Source organism: Dermochelys coriacea, chromosome 1 (assembly GCF_009764565.3).
Source record: "Dermochelys coriacea isolate rDerCor1 chromosome 1, rDerCor1.pri.v4, whole genome shotgun sequence".
Classification (NCBI taxonomy): Eukaryota; Metazoa; Chordata; order Testudines; family Dermochelyidae; genus Dermochelys; species Dermochelys coriacea.
In genome coordinates, this window is record NC_050068.2 from 330,212,853 (window position 1) to 330,234,314 (window position 21,462).

Here is a 21,462-nt window from a genome sequence, read left to right on the forward strand (position 1 = left end):
CCTTTCCTGTCTGTTTTGCCTTTGCCATCAGTCTCTTGGCTGTCTCTATCACAGACTCTACATTCCCATTGCTTTGTGGGTAACCAAAGGAAGATAGGCTTGTATGTAAATACTCATTTGATACTGAATTGTTTGAGGTCTCCTGCAGCATACTGTAGCTCATTGTCAGAGCATAAAATCTCAGGTATGACATGTCTTGCAAAATGCACTTGGTTTCTTGATCATGGTTCTTACCTGAGGGTTGTCCAGATAGCCTCTTTCTCTGACAGAATATACCTGTGTTCACACCCTACATACTATTGTAATAATTTCAGTAAAAGGCATGTCTTATGAGATATCATTTAAAAACTCATAATTTGTTGATCAATAATATCATGGCAAAATGGACAAAGCAGAATAATATGTGAAGTTATAAATGTAAGTTGAAATAATGACTAAAAGTATGTTTTCCAGATAAATCTGGGAGTGGGCAAATCAGTTCCTCAGACACAAAGGGCAAGCTGATGAACCAGCCAGGTGTAAACAAGGCTGATGGACCATTATGTGATAAGTGGCCATTCTTTGGCAGGAAAGGGGTAGAGGCAAAAATCTATATTTTAGCAGAGAAACAGCATGGAGTTCTGTCCACACAGACTGCTTGTCACCTTGCTCCAACCTGGAAATGCTTCTAAAGGGGAGAAAGGACTTTAATAAGAAGGGGCAGATGCCCCACGTCACCCCCTCCCCCAATCCTTGGCTGTTGCATTCATTGTGCCTGAAGAGACAAAGGAAGTAGCTGTTGGACTCTGGGGGAAGGGTACTTACCTAAAGAGTTTGGTCAGTAAGACTTCTGAAAGCATGTGGTAAGAAAACTTTGCTTTGAATCTAATAGAGTTTGTTAAGTTAGATACCAGTAAGCATTTTACCATTATTTTTCTTGTAACCGCTTTTGACTTTATGCCTCATACTTGTATTCACTTAAAATCTCTCTCTTTGTAATTAATACACTTTTTTGTATCTGATCCAGTATGCTTAAATTGAAGTGTCTGGGTAGCTCCATTTGGGGTAACAAGTTATGGCATATTATTCCCTTAAAGAACTAATGGACTCAGTATATTCGTACTGTCCAGGAGAGGGCTGGGTAGTACAGGACATAGGTTTCTGGGTGAAAATTTGGGACTGAGAGTGTGTTGGGGTCACCCTGTAATAATCATTAAGGCTGATAAGAGCCAAGGTATGGCTGCAGCATATACAGGCATAACTAGGAATGATTTACAAGCTAGAGGCTGTGAGCAGTCCAGGTTGGAAGCTACAGCAGCAAGACATTATAAAGGGCACCCCAGGTTACAGGGCAGGGGTAACACAGCTACTCATTGGTCTGGATTGTACCCTGGTATGTTGTAAACTCCCAGAAACTGGTGCAGTAATCTACTCCCAGCATGTAGTTCCTGCCATTAAAAGTGAATTTGTCTGTTACAACATTTTTGCAGGGTTTGATTGGGATTTCTTGAGGTGGTATATAATCTCCTTCTGTTGTTGATCATTATACTCTTTGCATACATCTCACTAGGTTTCATATATGCTCTTAATTAGGCACTCATGTCGGGCCCGTAGATACACCCCCAGGCTTGTCTCAGGCATGCTTCTATCTCCAAGTGTGAAGTGTGTATCTGTCTCATGATATCATCTCTTAAATCTATCGGGATTACTGCTCAGTCCCCTTTAAATAGAACCCAATTTACACACACAGTTTATCCCTCACCTAGTAGTAAAGAGATGACTCCTTTGGCGCTTGCTCCTTGTGATCCAGCCAACCCTCAAGTATGAAATGTTTACTGCTTGTATCACCCTTCCCATTGAGTGCTGTATTAGATTGCCTGGAGCCTCCCATCAGAGATGAGAAGGTATTGTAGCATGTTGACAGATGGCTTGGTGGAACAGCAGACAGAGTCTGTGGTATACTCTACAAGGTAAGCCATGCTCAGAGTATCTGCCACCAGCAGTGACTATCCTGGGCAGTACCTTATCTTCACCCCATAGTGCTGGAGTCTGCTTGTGATCAGACTACACATCCACCTAGAGCCCCAAGGCAAGCTGAAGGAATAGTTCCATTCCAAAAAGCACAGCCAGTAGCTCCCTTTCTGTATCTATCAGGGCTCATCCAGACAATGCTATGGGCTTCTGGCTTTGCATCAGTGTGTCAGGGCAGTCAGGACCAAGGGTGAGAATCCACATCTGGTTTCAGGATCTGGGTCAGAAGGCAAAGTCCAAATCAAACTGAGGTCAAAGCCAGGAGTTCAGGAGCAGGAATGGCCAAGGCAGCTACAGAAGATCCACACCGTTGCCTGGAAACTTTCTGGAATGCCACTTAGGTTTATATAGGGCAAGGAGCCAATCAGGAGCCATGAGGCTGCTGCCTGTCAGACCCCTTGAGGGGGGACTTCCCATGGTCTGTGTCCACAGTGGATTGTGAGTAAGGGAGTGGAAGCTGGTTAAGTTGCTGTATTATGATCAAATCCATGGCTTTGCACTGCCCTGCTGCCCATGGTGGTTGAAACTCCTGCGTATGAACTACTATCAATTCTAAGTGATAACATTTCTTGTACAATAAAGCCATTCTGAGGTCAGTGGCAAATGCAGACTGTTAATAAGAAACCCATGATATATCACCAGCACTGGGTCACATTTCTCCAGTCTAATATTAATGCTTATCAGTGTTGCTGGGACTACATTTCAGCTGACTCCACAATCCAGCTAGAATTGAATTGGTCGTTGATCTAATAGCAGTTGCAAATAAGCAGTTGAATGGCTGGGTACCTTCTTCTGCAGTACATGTTCAATGAGAGTCTCTGGATCTGCTAAAGTCACACTGCAGTTACCCTCCTCTTCATTGGACATCTCTAGTTACCTGAGTTACCGTATGTACTGCTGGAATTTCCTTCCTGACATAGCTGCAGCACTGGGACATAAAGTGGTTCTATTTCTAATGCTTTTTGCATCATTGCCCAGAGGGTGGGCATTTTCCTTTACACCTTTCATGTTGTTTTCCACAGTATGTACACTGCAACATTGCCTGCATTCTTAGTCAGTCTCTCTCTATCCTGCTTCCTGGGTTCCTTTAGCTTGAGCCTGTGTACTTGTTTTGCACTAGTGGCTGTTATTGTTATGAGCCTTTCCTTGGACTGTTGAGCAGCCATTGTTGTCTGGGAGACATTTCTCTAGGTTAGAGCTCTCTCTTGTAACAACCTCTCCTGTAAGTTGGATTCATGTGTCCCACAAATGATCCTGTCTTTAATTAGGGAATCTTCAATATCTCCAAAGTTACACATAGATGCCTGAATTCTCAGTTCTGCAATGTAAGTATCTATTCTCTCTTCTACTTCTTGGTTTCAGGTAAAAACAGAGTATCTCTGTACAGGTTTATTCTGTCTGAGGTCACAGTACCCATCAAACACTCTTATCAACTGTTCCAGTGTTTTCAGCATTATTCCTGGCACCCAATTCTTATCCTTCCCCTCAATTATATATCTAGACAGGAACGCCTCACTTAACGTTGTAGTTATGTTCTTGAAAAATGCGACTTTAAGCAAAACGATGTTAAGCGAATCAAATTTCCACATAAGACTTAATGTAAATGAGGGGGTTAGGTTCCAGGGAAATTTTTTTCACCAAACAAAAGACATATATATATATATATATATATATATATATATATATATATATATATATATATATAGAGAGAGAGAGAGAGAGAGAGAGAGAGAGAGAGAGAGAGAGAGCGCGATAAAGCTCTGTCCTTTCCTCCGTGGGTCCCACGTTTCCTGGCGGATTTTGCTAGCCTCAGAGGCTCACTGTGACCCTCCACGTAACCTTCTTTCTCTAGAGACAAGGGTCAGTCTACTGAGCCATTTTCATCATAAGCCAGCGAGGGAGGTGAGGAGAAGTTATCCTTCCTTGCACAGTCTCTGTTGTCTCCCAGTCTCAGTGATTAATCAGGGGGCAAAGGTGGAGGGGGGAGCCTGGGCCCACCCTCTACTCCGGGCTCCAGCCCAGGGAACCTAATAGTATCAGCTATGGTAGCTGACCTTTTAGAAACATGACATGTACAATTCCCTGGGCTACTTCCCCCACAGCAGCCCTCACTTCCTCAAACTCCACTTCACCCTTACCTCAGGGCCTCCTTCCTTGTACCCAATATGGTGTGTACTACTCAGCCTCTCCAACCGCACAACTTCTTCCCACAGCTCCTGACATGCACTCCCACCTGAGTGACTGGGAGGCTTTTAACTAGTTTCAGCCAGACCCTGATTGGCTTCAGGTGTCCCAATCAACCTAGCCTTCTCCCTGCCTTCTGGAAAGTTCTTAATTGGCCCCAGGTGACTTAATTGACCTGGAGCAGTGCCATTTCACTTATCCTGGTACCAGGGATTTGTTTAGCCTGGAGCTAATATATCTATCTCCCACTACTCTTCCATAGCCATCTGGCCTTGCCCCATCACTATACACACACACACACACACACACACACACACACACACAGTATAAGTTTTAAACAAACAATTTAATATTGGTACACAGCAATGATGATTGTGAAGCTTGGTTGAGGTGGAGGAGTAAGAGGGTGGGATATTTCCCAGGGAATGCCTTACTGCTAAATGATGAACTAGCAGTTGACTGAGCCCTCAAGGGTTAACTCTCACACTCTACAAGGAAAGGAGGGAGGGCAGACAGAGACAGAGACAAACACCTTGTGTGTGTTTGAGAGATAGAGATGTGCATTTTCCCTTTAAGTATGAAGAGTGGGGTCAGAAGTATACTGCCTTGTTAAGTAGATCAGCAAGCTGAGACCCGACTGCAACTCCCTCCGTCCGTGTCCCCCCCATTCTATGGAAGATGGGGTAAGCGGGGTGCAGGAGCAGGGGGGAGGGGGACACCCTGACGTTAGACCCCCTCTTCTTTCCCCCTCCCACAGGGACGGTGCAACCACTAGGCGAACTAGGTGGTCGCCTAGGGCGCCAAGTGGTTGGGGGTGGCCAAAAGCGCGCTCCGGGTAGGCAGTGGAGCAGAGGTGAGCTGGGGCAGGGGGCATGGGGAGATAACGGGGGGGTAAGCAATTAAAGGGGGAGGCGGCGCGCAGGGGAAACGCTCCCCATCCCAGCTCACCTCTGCTCCGCCTCCTCCCCTGAGCACACCGCCCCGCTCTGCTTCTCTCCCTCCCAGGCTGGCGACGCCAAACAGCTGATTGGCGCCACGAGCCTGGGAGGCGGGAGAAATGGCGCGGCAGCAGCATGCTCAGAAGGAGGCGGAGCAGAGGTGAGCTGGGGCGGGGAGATGCCGCATGGCTCCCTGGGCCGCGGGGAGGGGGGGCGGCCGCGGGGAGCTGCTGCACAGCTCCCCGGGACGAAGGGAGTGGAGGGCGGTGGCTGGGAGCTGCCGCAGTGGGGGTGCCTCAGGGTGGAGGGGGGGTGGGGAGCTGCCGCAGGGCTCCCGGGGTGGAGGGGCAGGCGCAAAGTGGAAGTTTCACCTAGGGCGTGAAACATCCTTGCACCGGCCCTGCCCACACAGCAAACAGGAGGCTCCTGGGAGCAGTTCCAAGGCAGAGGGCCAGAGCAGCACATGGCAGTGCAGGGAGGGACAGCTGAACTGCTGGCAATCGATAGCCTGCTGGGTGGCTGCTGTACAGGTAATTTAGGGGAGCGGGGAGCTGATAGGGGGGCTGCCTGTCCACCCTGGTTTCAAGCCCCCACCAGCTAGCTGCAACGGGCTGCTCTTCCTTCAAGTGTAAGGGGACTGTTGCCCCCTTACGAACATTCAGTGTGGGTGTTTTATATATACACAAACACCTTGTGTGTGTTTGAGAGATAGAGAAGTGCATTTTCCCTTTAACTAGCTCCCAGTACTAAAAAGGGGAAAGGGTCGATGCGGAATCAGGACCCTGAGACTGACAGCCCCCAGGAACAATGGGGAGAGGCCAATGCTCCAGGTCAGCCTGAATGACAGGGCGGGCAGGCTAATCAGGGAGTCAGAAGGCCAGGGAGGTCCCATCCTCCGTGTGAGCTGGATTTGCCTGGGTCAGACAGAGTGGGGCCAGACTAAGGAGAAAGCAGGGGCCCAAGCTAAGCTGGGGAGCAGAGCTGTGCCAGATCCAGAGGGACCAGAAAAGCAGCCCACGAAGCAGGTCAGTGCTGGGAGCAGAGTCACAGAAGCAGCCTGCAGAGCAGACGTGTCCTGGGAGCAAAACTGCAGGAACCAGAGGCAGAGGGGCCAAAGAAGCAGCCCAGGGAGCTGGAGGCAGAGCAGCAGCAGTGCAGAGACACAGTGGTGGAGCTGGGGCTGGAGCAGTCCGAAGCTGGGTGCGGTGAGCAGCTGGGTAGACCGAGGGGGACCCTGGGCAGCAGGCCCAGCACAGGGAGACGCCTCAGCCAAGAGGCTCTGCAGGCCAGGCTTGGATCGTAACCCCGACAGGGCAGGGGTGACACTGGAAAGAAGGGTCCTACCACTTAGAGCCTGAGAGCGTGTGGCCACCACCAGAGCAAGTGTCCAACCCACAGCATCCCTGCAGCACAGCCAGGGCCTGAGAAGGAGGTCGGGGGCTTACAAGGAACAGACTGTGAACTGCCCTGATGTTCCAGAGACACTGCTTGTGATGTTCCCTGCCACACAGCGGGGTGATGTGTTTCCTTTAACCTTTCCCATTTCCCCTTATTCTTTTTAAAATTAATTGTTGATTAAATAACTTGCATTTGCTGTAACTAGTAGGTAATGGTCAGTGGGTCAGAGAAGTGCCCAGTGCAGAGAGAACCCCAGAGTGGGGACACCCTAGCACCTGTCCTAGGTGACCATAGCAGGGTTGGGGGTTGAGCCCCCCAGGAATCCTGGGCCCAGCCTTGTTGGGGTTATGAGGAGTCTGCCAGACAGGAGAGTGGAAGGGGAGTCCTCAAGGGCAGGGAGGCCGCTGGGTAAAGGAAGTGGGAGCGAGGACTCAGATCATTTCGCTAGCCCACTTCACCGGGGTAGTGCAGAAGCCAGGAAAGTTCCCCACAATAGCGGGACTATTCCCCTGCTTACACAAGCAGTGGACAAAGCAGGCAGCTACCAAACAACATTATCAGGGAGCATTGCACAACTTTAAATGAGCATGTTCTCTAATTGATCAGCAACATAACAATGAAACAATGTTAACCGGGACGACTTTAAGTGAGGAGTTCCGGTACTCTTTACCTTCATTTTCTCATCTTTATCATGCACAGTCAGCTATATATACACAGACAAAGTTCTTGCTTCCTTTGCTTCCATGTTTGTGCAAGGCTTTTCCCCCCTGGAAAATCAGCATTCCTGTTGGTCTCAGTCCCTCATTCCTGCCTGTTTGCTGTTTCCAAATACCGCTTTCTTTGCTTGTTAATCATACTCTCTTCCTTTCTGTAGGTCTCATCAGACTAACCACTGCCACTATATTTCATGTACTGTGTACTGGATAACATCATGAGAAGACTTTGCACTTTTAAAACTAAGCTGGCACTTTATTAAGAACTATTTACACGGATGCTTGAGCTGCAGCTAACATACTATCCATGTGTACATATACTGACTTCTAGGTGCCTCCTCTGAACTCTTCCCTCCTGCATTCTGAGCTTCTCTCTCTCCATGTTCCATGCAGGTTGCTACAGAGGAGAAGCATGAGGTGTGAGCTGAATGCGGAAGGGTAGGTGGCAGAGCAAAACTGGATGGGTGGGTGCAAGCAATCTGGGTAATATTTTTTGTGCAGCCCAAAGAACCTGATTCCTCTCAATTTGCCAGATGGGTGTTTACATAGAGAAAAAGAATCAGGCAAGATTTTCAGTATTTTTGCATTAGAATATCTATGAATGAATAAAATACTTACTCTTTCTTGTTTTTGTTCTTCTCTTCTTTTCCTTTTCTGCTTTTCCTTTTATCTACCCTTTGTTCTCATGTATCTTGCAAAAATCTTTTGCCCTTTTGCCCTTTCACTGTCTTTTCCTTCATTATAACTTTTCTGCAGAGTTAATAGTCCATTCTCTCTCTTTTATTTCTCTGTGTTCTCTCCCTTCTTTGTCATGGTCTCTCAATATTTTTCCTTCTCTCTCCACCACATTCCCTTTACTTCCCTCTGCTCTGTCTTTCCCTCTGTCTGTCATTGCTTTCTCTTTTGTCTCCTTCTCCAGTCCCTCACACACTCCCTCCCCTACTCACTCTATCCTCCATTGTCTCCACTCACTCTGCCATGCTTTCACACATATATATATACACAAACCTTCTGCCTCTCTGTCTCAGAAGAGGGGACGTCCAATTTTCCCTCACCCTCCAACAAGGAGATGGGGGCCATGATTTAATTCTCCAAGTCAAGTTTTGTTTCTTTTTACCTTCAATATTCTCTCCCCCAACCTCAAGTCTTTTTTTATGTCTCATCAAGGGAATGGGCCAGATGAATTTCTCCTCCCTGCTCCAAGACAAGAGAGGGGCTGCACTTTTGAGGTAGGTGTAGGAAGGATTTGGGAGATTGGCCATCCAGAATTAGAGCTGAACTGGTCGGCAAGGAGGTAAGAGTAGAGGAGCTTTAACTGCAGGCAGGAAGGAGCTCAGCTGCACTGCCTACTGTACTCGATAAAAAGTTCTGTGGCCCCTCAGCACCACAACACTTCCTTAGATTAGCTTGTATGGGCATGTGCTGACCTGGCCACCTGTTAGTTACGGGACAAAAGCAGGGGTAGATCTATCTCATTTTCTCTAGAGGTGTAGGAAACCTGTGAAATGACAATATCAGACAAACAGATGAATTCCTAATGCTGGTTTAGAAGTAATAAGGTGAACACACAGGAAAATCAGAAGTTGTTCCTCCTCTTCAGTTGGTCAAACACTGGCTTCTTTTTGACTTGTCTCACACCCCTCACTGTTAGTCCAAAGGAAGTCCCAAAGGCTTCCCAAATTCTTATTTTTGGATACTACCATTTCTCCCCCCACTTTATTATTTTCATTAAATGGCCCATGCTAATGATCTTCTAAGCTCGAGGGCAAAGGGCTTTTGCCAATGCCATAGAATACTCACCAGAAGATGCCTGTAGTGAGCATATCTGCGAAGCAATGTCCACCCTTTTCACATAAGAATAAGGATAAGATTTTTTGACCAGAGAGTGAGAGACAAGACACTTCTGAAACTGCACTTGTCCCATTGCATCAGTCATCAGGCCTTAGGTCAACATGCATGAATAACTGATAAGGCTCCCATAGGTGTATGCATCACACAACCTCTGTCCTCCAGCAAATAACGTAAATAACGTAAATAAGTACATTATGCTTAGTCATAGTAAAAATGAGAAGCTAAAGGCATGATGCATAAAGCAATGAAATAAAAAGAGGCTACATTTCAACTGTCATCATGCACCCAATAAAAAAATAAAGATGGCATAAAAAAGTAATGAAGAGGTGTGCCTTGTTTTCATCAATGTCATAGATGAAATATTTTAGAATCATAGCAGGTTTAGATAAATATTTCTTGGGCTGTGTTTCACATTGAGGTTATCTTATCTGAACTCGTCACAAAATCTGTTTCTCTGTTCATATTGGGACAACAAAGAGGTGGAAAGACAGATTTTTATTCCAGAAACTTTCTCTCTCGTTTCTGTTAGATTATAACATTTTATACTCCTCTTGCTAGAAGATTGTTCCCTAAATTAAATTACTAGATTACTTTGTCCATTTTTGCTTTGGATGACTCAGAACAATAGGGGACACCAAAATTTCCTGTATGAGACATTTTGAGAGTCTAATGAATGTGTACTAGGAAGTATTTCCTGACATTCAACCTAAATTTTAATTTGCTTTATTTTGACCCATGACTCCTGCTTGTATCTCTGGTACTATGCTGAACACTTCTCTCTCTCTTTGGTGTTCATCACTGTTCACTTTCTAATCCTTGTAGGCAGTTGTCCTCTTCTACATCATTGCTTTGACAAGCTCTTGATAGACAGAAGAAAAGATGGATAGCACGAATGCTTGTCAAAGCAATGACTAAGGGCATGTCTTCATTACCATGCTAAATCGCTGCTGCTGCCATTAATGCAGTGACACTGATTTAGTGGGTATGGTGAAGATGCACTAAGTTGATGGGAGAGCACTCTCCCATCGATGTTTATAATCCACCTCAACAAGAGGCAGAAGCCATGTCGACGGGAGAGTGTCTCCCGTTGACATAGCATAGTGTAGATACTCCTGTAAATTGATTTAAGATATGTTGAATTGAATTACATAACTTATCCTGCGTAATTTAGATCGATGTACAGCTTAGTTTAGACCAGGTCTAAGAGTAAGTTTCAGAGAGAGAAAGACTAACATCTTTCTGGGCCACAGTGTATTGCCTTTGAAGATTTTAACCACTATATTGCATTATAAGATGCTGTTCACTAGCACTGAATTCCACTCTCTTCTTCCATTGAAGATGTATATTTTGGATAATTTTCCCCCAGAGAAGTGTTAGCTTGCATTTTTTTCCATGGTAAATCCTTTTTATTGTAATTTTAACCTCTCTAGTTCCCTTTGTACTATTTCTCACTACCCAATACTCCTAATTTATCATCATCTGCCACTTAAAACAATGTGTGGTTTATCCTGACTCTTCCAGTTTATTAATAGTGATGCTCAATAAAACCAGACCTAAACCCAACTACTATAGCACCTTCTGGTCATCACTTGCTCCATTCAAGTTCATATATTGCTATATACCATTACTTTTTGCTCAGTCTTTCAGTTAATTTTCACTCTATGCAATAGATGTCATATTCAATCTAACAGCAATTAATTTTCCATAGATGCTTCTGAGAGGTATACTGTAGCAATTGCTTAGCTGAAGCCTACATATATTAAATCTCCCTAAATTTTCTCCATCCGTTAATTTGGTAATTTGAGAAAAAATAATCAGGTTTCTCTGGCATGATTTGTACTAGGCTTTATAGGCCTTGAAATTCTAATTCTAAGTTTTTTAACTGAGTTCACTTTTGTCCTTTGCGTACATTAATACTTGTTTCACTTCTTATCCTCCTGCTTCTAAAAAAGGAAAATGATAAATATATTTTTCATTAATCTATTTATTTTGCAGCACAGAGCAATGTACATCTAATGACATGTGAATATGGATTACTAATTTAGAGTAAGTGCTATCATTTCCAGTGGTGTACTTTAATTAAAGGGACCAGTCCTAGTCTTCAGTTTATGTTTTTATAAATAGCCATTGGATGTTTATCATTAGGATTAACAAATCAGGAAAAAAAATCTGTTATACTAAAATGTTAAAAGTAAAGAAATTAAAGATTGCCATACAGGTATTAAAAATAATTGGTTCTTACTATTGTTTCCTTACAAACTATTCTACCCTCTCTCCTCCAATACAACATACACAGGTTTATTATTATTATATGCTCATGAACATGGAGCTGCTATTTTTTTAAATACACAAAAAACACACTGACAGTTTTAGTTTTGGGGCAAAAATAAACAACCATTGTACATCAGTTTTTCAAAGAAGGAAAAATTTAGGTCAAACGGCCTAGCAAACTTGACAATTTACTTTTAAGTTTTGATAAATTCACATTTGTTCTGATTTTGATCTCCTTGATTTAACTAACACATTTGGGTTATACTTAAACCTTGCAGTGCTATGGGTTGGGACTCTTAGGGTATGTCTACACTGTAATAAAACACCCACGGCTAGCCAATGTCAGCTGACTTGGGCTCGCGGGGCTTTGGCTATGGAACTATAAAATTGCAGTGTAGACATTCCAGCCTGAGCCCGAATGTCTACATGCAATTTTAAAACCCTGCAACCTGAGCCCCGTAAGCCCAAGTCAGCTGACATGGGCCCACGGAGGATGTCTTATTGCAGTTAGACATACCCTAAGAACTTGCAGGCAACCATCATGCAAACTATTAAATGCTAAAAGGGCCTGGGATGCCTTGGAGAGTGTGTTATACTTATACAGAGAGGGAGATTTTGACGTATGCTTAGAGTCTCAAAATGCAGAAAAGGATGTACAATAAATGGTTACCTTTTGCCTACAGTACTTATTATATATGCACATTTTTTCCTCCCATAACAAACCATTTCCAATCCAGTACACAAGAATAAGTAGTTCCCATCATTTAGAACTGTTCACATACATTTTTGTAATTGTACAGACTTTCTAGACTTACCTCCTCTATGGATAATCAAAGAAGTTTCACTTCCAACAGGACATTCTTTAAGTATATCCACTACTTCTGCATGGCTCAGGTTCTGTACATTCTGCTGGTTGATCTCAACAATGAGGTCACCTTCACACAAACCAGGACATCCCTGAATGTCTAGAATTTGCTTCACCCTCTGTCCTGTAGGACTGTCTGCTATAGTGAAGCCAAAGCCCTGGGCCCCTTTCACAATGGTTAAGGTCATGAGTTCAGCTTGGGTGGCCCCAGAAGAAGCCATTGATACATTATCATCATGAACAGGTGGTGGGAATGTGCTATCAAGCTGACTATCTGCAGGAATGGAGTGCAAGGGATGTGGTGGTCGATCTGTTACATCTGGAACAGATTGAGAGGTCCTAGAAATGTATTCCAAATAAGTTTCATAGTTATGTCTTCCATTTACCACTACCGGAGGCCTCTCCATTACTGCAAGTGGTGGCACCATGCTGTTGGCAGGATCTTCAGGATCAAAGGGCAAAGGGTATCCACGACATAGCACCAGGTTGACACTCTGACCAATAGGAACTGACTGGAAGAGTTTGACTACATCTGCGTGAGTATGCCCAAGGACACAAACTTCATTAATATAGACAATGACATCACCTAGAAAGAGAAAAAAATAGCAATGATATGAGAAAACTTCAATTCCTATTGACACAAAAGGAATGGAATTTGTTTATGAGATCAGACATAGGAAATCACAATTTTACTAAAAAGTAAAATGGATTAGAGCAGTATTCAGATCAACCAAAGGTGATACCAGGCTGCAATTTGTCTGCCTACAAAAATAAATAAGGTAGTTCAATGCTGAAATAATTATAACAGAGCAACAGCTCTACTATAATTAAGATTCAGACTAAAGGGTTCTGTCTAAATCTCAACTCGTCTGAGTGCTCTGAAATCTACATGGTTACTCAGATTGCCTTAAAAATTAGGTGGTGTAAGGTTCTATTAGTGATCCAAAGTTGGGAACATTTGACCAAAGGAATAGGGAGATACAGTCCCAACCCCCTTTCTTAAAGCTGAGTGATTCTGGCAACCCTTTTTTTGCTCCCAGATGGAAATCAAACAGGGGCTCAGATCACTGCACCAGAGTCACATCACTCAAAGTTAGCCCAACAGAGCTCATGGCATCCACCAGCCCTTTGAAGGAAAATCAAAATGTTATTTCAAAAAGATTGTGCTTCTCTAGTTAGGCTTGTTGTAAATCTCACATTCTTAATATCACACCGAATGAATTATACTGAGCATGTGCAGAGAGTCTGGCCAGCTATCTGGAAAACTATGTTTTCAGCCTAAGACCTGAGGCGTTCTGAGGGCGTGGCACAGTCATTGAATCTGAGCATCACCCCCGGTATTGAGAGTTCAAATCCTACCTAGAGCAGAAATGTGAAGTAAAACAAAACAAAACAAAAAGCAGGGATATTACTCCAATCTGCTTCTGTCAAAGGGGGAAATGTAATATTGGCACAGCTGAAGGTGCTAAAATTATTCTTTTTAAAAGAAAATAAATTACACAAGCAAATGTTTGCTGGGAGGGGAGGGTGATTGGGGAGGAAGAGTAGGTGGGAATAGGAGGAGAAGGGTTGGGGGATCAGGGATGATGAGGGCTAAGAGGTGGGGTAGGACACAGGGAAAGGAGAGGGGAAGGGGTGAATGATGGGAACGGGGGCAGAATATGGGCAGGAGCACCTGTCAGCTCCACATTTCCCTCCTGGGTGTATGTCGTGGCAGTTCACACATCACATAGTTATTGTTTCAGGCTGTATTCATCTCCATCAGGTACTCTTTTTCAGAGATGAATCTTATTTAGATGAATAGGCCACTTAACATCTCTCAAAATCTGCAACCATGAAGTACGAACCAACTCTGGGAAGAAATCTGAGAATGAGCTGTAAACATTTGGGAAAAATCTGCCTCTCTCAAGGTTTTTATATATTTATTATTCATTTTGGCTAAATGTAATCTGAGTACAGCAGAATATTCAGAAGGCGCTGAAACTATTTTTGAAAAGCAAATAAATTACACATGTGAATGCTCACTGGGAGAGGAGGGATGATTGGGGTGCAAGAGTAGCTGGTAATAGGAGAAGAGAGGCTTGGGTCTGCAGCGAGTGATGGAAAATATTATGGAGAGGGGGATAAATGGGAATGGGCGGTAGGGAAGGGGAGAGGGGGATAAATGGGAATGGGCGGTAGGGAAGGGAAGAGGGGCTGAGGGGACTCAAATAAGAAGGAGGGTTTAGGTGGAGTGGCAGAGGAGAAGATGGGAGGGGTTGAAGAGTATATGGGATAGCAGAAAAGTTTAGGGGTCTGCATGCTGGGATCTGTAGGGCTCTCAGCTCCTCTCCTGGTCCACTGTGTGCTCTGGAGGACCCTGCTCCTCAGGCAGTGTCTAAGCCCCACTCCTACCCCTCCATGTGAGCTGGGATCTGAAGGTAATGCAAATTTATACATCTGAAATCCAGAAAATGAATAGTTACATATCACCCTTGTGCAGGGTTGAGATCAGGGGCTGGCCGGGGTGTGTGGGAGAGGCACAGTTTGGAAGAGGGGCAGACTGTGTGGATCTGAGGCATGGCTGGGGAAGCCTGGCTGAAGCAGGGGCAGGAGTCCCAGCTGGAGGTTAGTTAGTGTTGGGAGTGAAAGTCTGTGCTCAGTGTGCAGGCGTCCGATAAACTGCTGCATGGATATGTGTATGCAGCTGCATGGGGCAGGAGACAACAAGGAACAACTTACATGTTAATGGCTCTTACAGTGCCAACTAATGGCTTAATGGGCAGTGAGGGGGAGCTGGAAATGTTGGTGGGGAAGGGACTGTGGTGCTACATGTGGCAGAGAATGGAGAAGGAGAGAGACATACCAGTCTTCTCTCATCTGCTGAAAGTTACTATAACTGTCGTACTATAAAACTGCCAAGAGTTTGGGACACAGACCATGGATGAAATTTCTCTCACCAGCCCTGTAAGCAACTATACAATGCAAACATTTCAAAGGACAACCATGATCTCTACTCCACTATAACAAAATGTACAGGAGGAGGGAGGGGCACAGAGGAAATTCTATAAGCCACCATGTGGCTTAGTGGAAAGACCACTGGACTGGGATTATTCCTAGCTGTGCCATTGGCATCCTGGGTGGCCTTGAGGAAGTCATTTAACCTCTCTGCCTCAGTTTCCCCTTTGTACAGTGGGGATGATGATGTAAAGTTCTTTGAGATCTAACTAATAAAAACACTATATAAAAGCTAGCTCTTTTAATTATTAGCTAACCATGGCAGCACATCAGCTGAAAACCTGAGTGAGGATTACAACTGTCTAAATGAACACCAACTGCTAACAACAAACATTTCCCTGCTTAAGTAATTAGGAAATTAAATGGCATAAAACTTGTTATCACAGAGTTAAGGTTGCTGGTGATAGCTTGTGCCCTTTCAGAATGTCACAGTTATAAAACTCAAACTTCTGAAAACCAGGAAATACATAGTTTAAGGTAAATGCCCACACAATCTTAACTCTGCCCTCTTTGAATGATGCCCCAGTACACTCAGAACAATCCCACTCTGCCTTTTGACTAAAATGATCAAGTGTCACCTACGCTTCCCCTATGCTCTAACACTGAACCTACTTCACCAACAGAATACCACACTTACTTCAGACCTATTTACAAGCTCTTTATACTTTCACATAGGACAGGGGTTCTCAAACTTCATTGCGCCGCAACCCGCCTTCTGACAACAAAAATTTCTTCACGACCCCAGGAGGGGGGACTGAAGCCTGAGTCTGACCAAGCCCCACTGCCTGTGCGGGGGAATAAAGCCTGAACACCACTGCTCCCGGCAGGGGGGCCAAAGCTGAAGTTCAAGAACTTCAGTCTCTAATCACGGGGCCTGGAACCTGAGCTGTGCTGCCCAGGGCTGAAGCCCTCGGGTTTGGCTTCGGCCCTGGGCAGTGGAGCTCGGGCTTCAGCCCCGGGCCCCAGCAAGTCTAAGCCTGCCCTGGCAACCCCATTCAAAGGTGGTAACAACCCACCTTGGGGTCTGGACCCACAGTTTGAGAACCCCTGACACACGATACCACCTAAAATTGTACTTTCCTCTAGCCAACATTAAATCCACAGACTGCACTCATATCCAGGGGTGCTGGCCCTATTTTTATAATGGGGATGCTGACTGCCATTGAACCAAACTGTAAACTCTGTATGTAATGGAAAGTGCTTCAAGCCAGGAGTGTGGCAGCACCCCCAGCACCTTTGCTTAGATCCCCCCTCACTATTTATAATACCCCTGGCAATAAAACCCCAGTGCACTGCTACTTGCACATGCTACACAATTCGGTAGCGAAATTATGCACTCTGGAAACTCAAGGTACGTAAAAATATCTTTCCTTTGATCATACACATGGGGATGGGGGGAGAGGAAATGGGACTCAGCCCCAGATCGTCTCATAGCACAAATCACAGCTCTATGGTGCTTCTCAAACTAATCACCAGATTTCCTCATATCACAATCACAGCTTTTCCAAACTGCTCCTGCCACAGGTGCTGGCTTTCTCCTTGCCCCAGGGGTGTTCAACCCCCACTCCGCCCCAGTCCCTGCCCCCACTCTACTCCTTCCTCATACCCCGCCCCGCCTCTTCCTGCCCAGTTACCCTCCTCTCCCCCTTCCCCCAACTCCTCCTGCATGCTGCGGAACAGCTGAGGGGGAGGAGTTGATAGGTGGGGCCACTGGCAGGCACTGGGGTAGAGGGGAGAAGGTTCCTGCTGGTGGGTGCTAAACACCCACTAAGTTTTTTCCTTGGATGCGCCATTCAGTTGTGCTGTTCATGTAATTCTTTACTGGAGTCTCTATCTACTCTTTTGTATCTAACATATACTATTTTGGTATCAGATTTGACAGAGACAGAATGGGATTAATAGATAGATAAAATTAGGAAAAGGACGAATATGTCAGGATCATTTTAATCTAAACAATATCAGATTTTGTGGAGCCTGTGTCTGCAGGAGGGGTGGAGTGGATGCCGATGGGCTAAAAGTTCACAGGGCATGTACGTTTGTGTGTGAGAAATAATCATCCTGCATTGAATGGGACCTCTACCATTGGCTTTAAAGGTCACCATTTGCTACCACATATCACATGGTTACTCTGGTTATTTCCTATTCTAAGTATAGGCAAAAGTTTATCTAATATCACTGTGTGCCACCTATTGCCAAATGATAACTTTTTATGGTTAATCACTGTGCCTCAGTACTTTCAGTCAACATTGGGTTCATGGGTCTCCACTCTGCTCATGTAGCAGCCCTTTTCTACTGAAGAATAGTTCAAAATAAGTTTCAGTTGACTTAGGTGTCTTCCCATGACCAGGACTGGTCAATATATTGATGATTATCAATAAATATTCATATTATGGTAGAACCTACAGGCCAGAGCCTGGATTAAAATAAATAGCAACTTATTTGTCCACACAATAGCCAAAGTACTTACTAGCCGATTTTTGTTTCCACTTTCAATAAAACTAAAATGGCATGCATCTTTTATGCCTTTTAACACAGAAAATGGCTATGTGGTCAGAATAATCATCAAGCTACAGTAGTGTTGTAAGTAACAATATTTTTATTTTTCTGCAAATAAGTTATGTACCAATAAACTATGATAGCTCTAGGTTCGCTGCCAGATACATAGCTTAATTATTTGACCTAAAATAATATGCACTATCAATTTTATGTTTTAATGGTATCTCAAGATTCAGTAATTAAATTAGAAATTTTTTTGCTACTGGAATTGCTTTCAATTAATATATGAAATTGTTTCCTGGAAGCACCCTAATCACAAATCTAATCAATTGAGTAGAGGGAAAAGAACGAGATGCCACTATAGGGAAAGGAAAGAATATTGTGTATGTAAAAATGAATTGGTTAGTTCACACATGATCAGACTGTCTAACAACCTGACAGCAGTTAATTGCATACTTTTAAAATTCACATGCATAAGTGGTAATTCATGTAGAGATTTCTTCAAAGGTGGGCCAAGCACACAAATGCTGACAGATTTTGTTTAAATGCTTGAGAATAATATGCACAGAATGACACATACTGCATAAACGTGCATCTTAAAATACAGGTTGAAAGAGGAAGTTTAGTTATACAGAAATGCATAGGAAGCTCTGCGAGAACAGAGATAATGCTCACTTACACAGATGCTGCAGACAATTTATAGTTTTAAATCTGATCTTTTAGAAATTAAGTAAACAAAATACTGTACTGAATAAAAGTGACAATTGCTGTATTTCATCTTTATTTGTGATCTAGTTCTTGCTTTAATCTTTATTTGCAACCTGCTTTATAAAAGAGATCAGAATTTGACTGTCACGTATCTAACACATGATTAAAGAGACAGTTAACTTGAAAGTCACCATTCTGTCAGGTATGTTTGTACCTATTGTTACAAGTAACACCTAACATTGTTATTAGTGAAAGTAACTAGAAAAACAAATATTCTTTGGGGTTTTTTCCAGTTTGTTGACTCTGTGCATTTGACAGCACATTGTGTAGAGTCAGTTTCATAGTTTTGTTGATTCTCAACTGCACTTTCTGTTTCATGAACTAGCATGATGGTATCATGCTCATGCACTGGTCCTGAGTTTGTTCCATGTTTGGTCTAATGGACAAGGAACTGAATTAGAAGTCAGAAGACCTCGGTCTATTCCTTGCCTCTACCACTGGCCTGCTGCATAACAATGGGAAAATCATGTTGTCTTTCTGTGTCTATTTCCCATCCCACCCTTTGGCTGTCTTGCCTCTAGACTTCAAGTTGAGGCAGAGACTGCCTCTCTGTTTTTCTGTCCTACCACAATGGTGCTCTGATCTTAGTTGTGGACCTCTTAAGCCACCATAATACAAATAATATCAGAATGTATATTTTTAATTAGTCAGTTCAAAAAAATGCAAGTTGACATGTTCAAGTGTCCCTTTAAGCACCACTTAGATACTAGGTGCTGGCCCAGTGCATCCCCATTATTAGCTAATATTGTCCCAATTAATCCTGAATCATTACAATTTATTATCAATTACTAAGATGATTTCCAAGTATATGTATTGTTAAAGCAGCTCTCCTAAAAGAGCACATTCCAATTAAGAGAAGCATTGTATAAAAATAATTTACAAACAAAAAAGGACACTGTTCTTTCATATGGACACATCTTTTCAAAGCCTGTTAGAATTGTTCTGGAAATAATTCCATATCACCCATTCCATCCACCTTATTTGCGAAAATTTACAAAATTCTCGTGAATAGAATTTTCTATTCTAATATCTGGCCCTGCAACTATTGCACACAGTACCGTTCAGGTGAGAACTTCCCTCTTCAAGGTTCCAGAGTCAGGCAAAATGCTTCCAAGTAGTGAGGGCCAGAGCAGCCCCCTTGTAACTGTTGTATCAATGCATCTTTTTCTTCCTTTCCAGAATGCTGACCAGTGCACAGAGATGTGGTGGTAATGGCCCTGTTTTCATTCCTCCTCTCTTGCTATCCTCCTGCTCAGGCAGTGAAGGGCTTTGGATTAAGGCTATTTATTCCACAGGAGCAAGGAAATCATCTTGTGCCATCTTCTTCTTCCCCTTATGCATGCATGCACAATCTAATCCTCAAAATAATATTGTCTTCATAAACTAGGAAACCACACCAGCTAATTCAGTAGTGGGCAAAACTGCCAGGGAAAAGAACAACCTGAGAAAAATTCAACTAAAATTCAGAACCAAATCTGAAAGGTTTGGATAAGAATCCCCATTTCCAGAATCTATCCCCTCTCTTCCCCCCAGCAAAAAAACCCGGACCAAAACCAATTACCACAAGATTGCACAAGACTGTGTGGTCTTTGCTGGGTAAGCTGCCCTTTTCAGGTTTTTTGGGCTTCTATGGGATGTAAGGTGAACATTGTATTCTGGATTGCCTTTGAGATGTGAAAGTCATGGAGCTAATGCAATCTGAAGATAACATTTGATGCAGCAGTGACTTCTAAACCTTCTGAGACGCACGGTGTCCACGTTACAAGATCATATGGAGAAGGGAATGTTGAAGCTGAGAAAGTGGAGATGTAAAGCAAGGGCTGTGGGAGAAACATTGGATGGAGGAATGAATTATTGAGTCAAATCCAGAAAAATTAGCTGAATGTGACTGTACCCAGAGGAACAGGAGAAGAGGTTCAGGCTGTGGAAGGTGAAGGAGGATAATATCTCAAGTAATTTAGATAAGCCTCTGAGCTTTAGGAGCTTCTCCAAACCAAACCCAGTTTCCAGACCTTTTGAGGTTTGCTCATCATAAATCTCAAATTCATGCCTCCTGGGTCCCTGTGACATGACAAAACTAACACACAATGAGCAATGTTTGCTCAGTGGAGAAGCCTAGCATTTGGCAGCAAGAGGCATTGTTTGCATTAAAGAGCCAATGTCATAATCAGGCAAAGTTTAAAAATATATTTTAGAAAGACTACTGATGTGTCATTTATCTTTCCTGCATTTCCTCTCCTACTGCTAGTAATAATAACTAGTACATTTGGACAACAATAGCAGCTTTCTCCTTTTTAGTTAGCTTATTCTACCACAATGATTCATTCAGTGAGCCACAGTCTGGTTCCTGATATCACAATCATTCCCATGGTGAGGAGTTCTCATTAGGGCTCTGCAAAACATTTGCACCAAGCCTCAACATTTGCCTGGCTTTGAGGCTTGATATGTGAAAATGGGTGGAGGTTGTTTACATATACACCTATAGAATTCATTAGTCTCACTTCCCCATTTAGCTCCCCCCGCCCTTGCCATTCCTCCCTCTCTAACAAGCTGCAGGACCTGCCCATGTCTCCTTAAATTTCTTGTTGAAGGGGAAGTAGGAGTATGAAGAAGATTCTCTAGAAGGGGAAGGGTCATTTCTTTTTCTAGGCTGGAGTTCATTATTCCAACTCCATCACTGATTCCACATGTCCATCACTATAAGAACAGATTCCTGCATCTGGTTGAAAATACAAGGGCCAAATTCAGAAGTGAGTCTAAGGAAGTCTGAGTTTAACTTGCACTTTCTTCCAGTCCCCTCTGTTACTGCTATGCCAATTTAGATATTCTAGACTGACTTACGTATTCAGAGTCCCTTAGACTTAAAGGTCTGAATTCAGAGATAATATTTAAGTTAACTTAGTCTCCCTTTACACAGCCTGAGGCTTGGTCTACACTAGAAAATAAAGTTGGCTTAACTACATCGCTCAGT

General features: G+C 43.7%; 1 protein-coding gene across 30 annotated transcripts in view; it reads right to left on the minus strand.

The window, feature by feature from the left end:
• MAGI2 (membrane associated guanylate kinase, WW and PDZ domain containing 2) overlaps nt 1–21,462 on the minus strand; it is a 1,173,000-nt gene that overhangs the window by 159,007 nt on the left and 992,531 nt on the right. For 29 of the 30 annotated variants that reach the window (XM_038415335.2, XM_043497686.1, XM_043497696.1 and 26 more), the window contains one exon: nt 12,181–12,816. The exons of the other annotated variant lie outside the window; for it this stretch is intronic. In XM_038415335.2, coding sequence (XP_038271263.1) covers nt 12,181–12,816 — 636 coding nt within the window. The remainder of the gene's footprint in view (nt 1–12,180; nt 12,817–21,462) is intronic. 30 annotated transcript variants of the gene reach the window in all.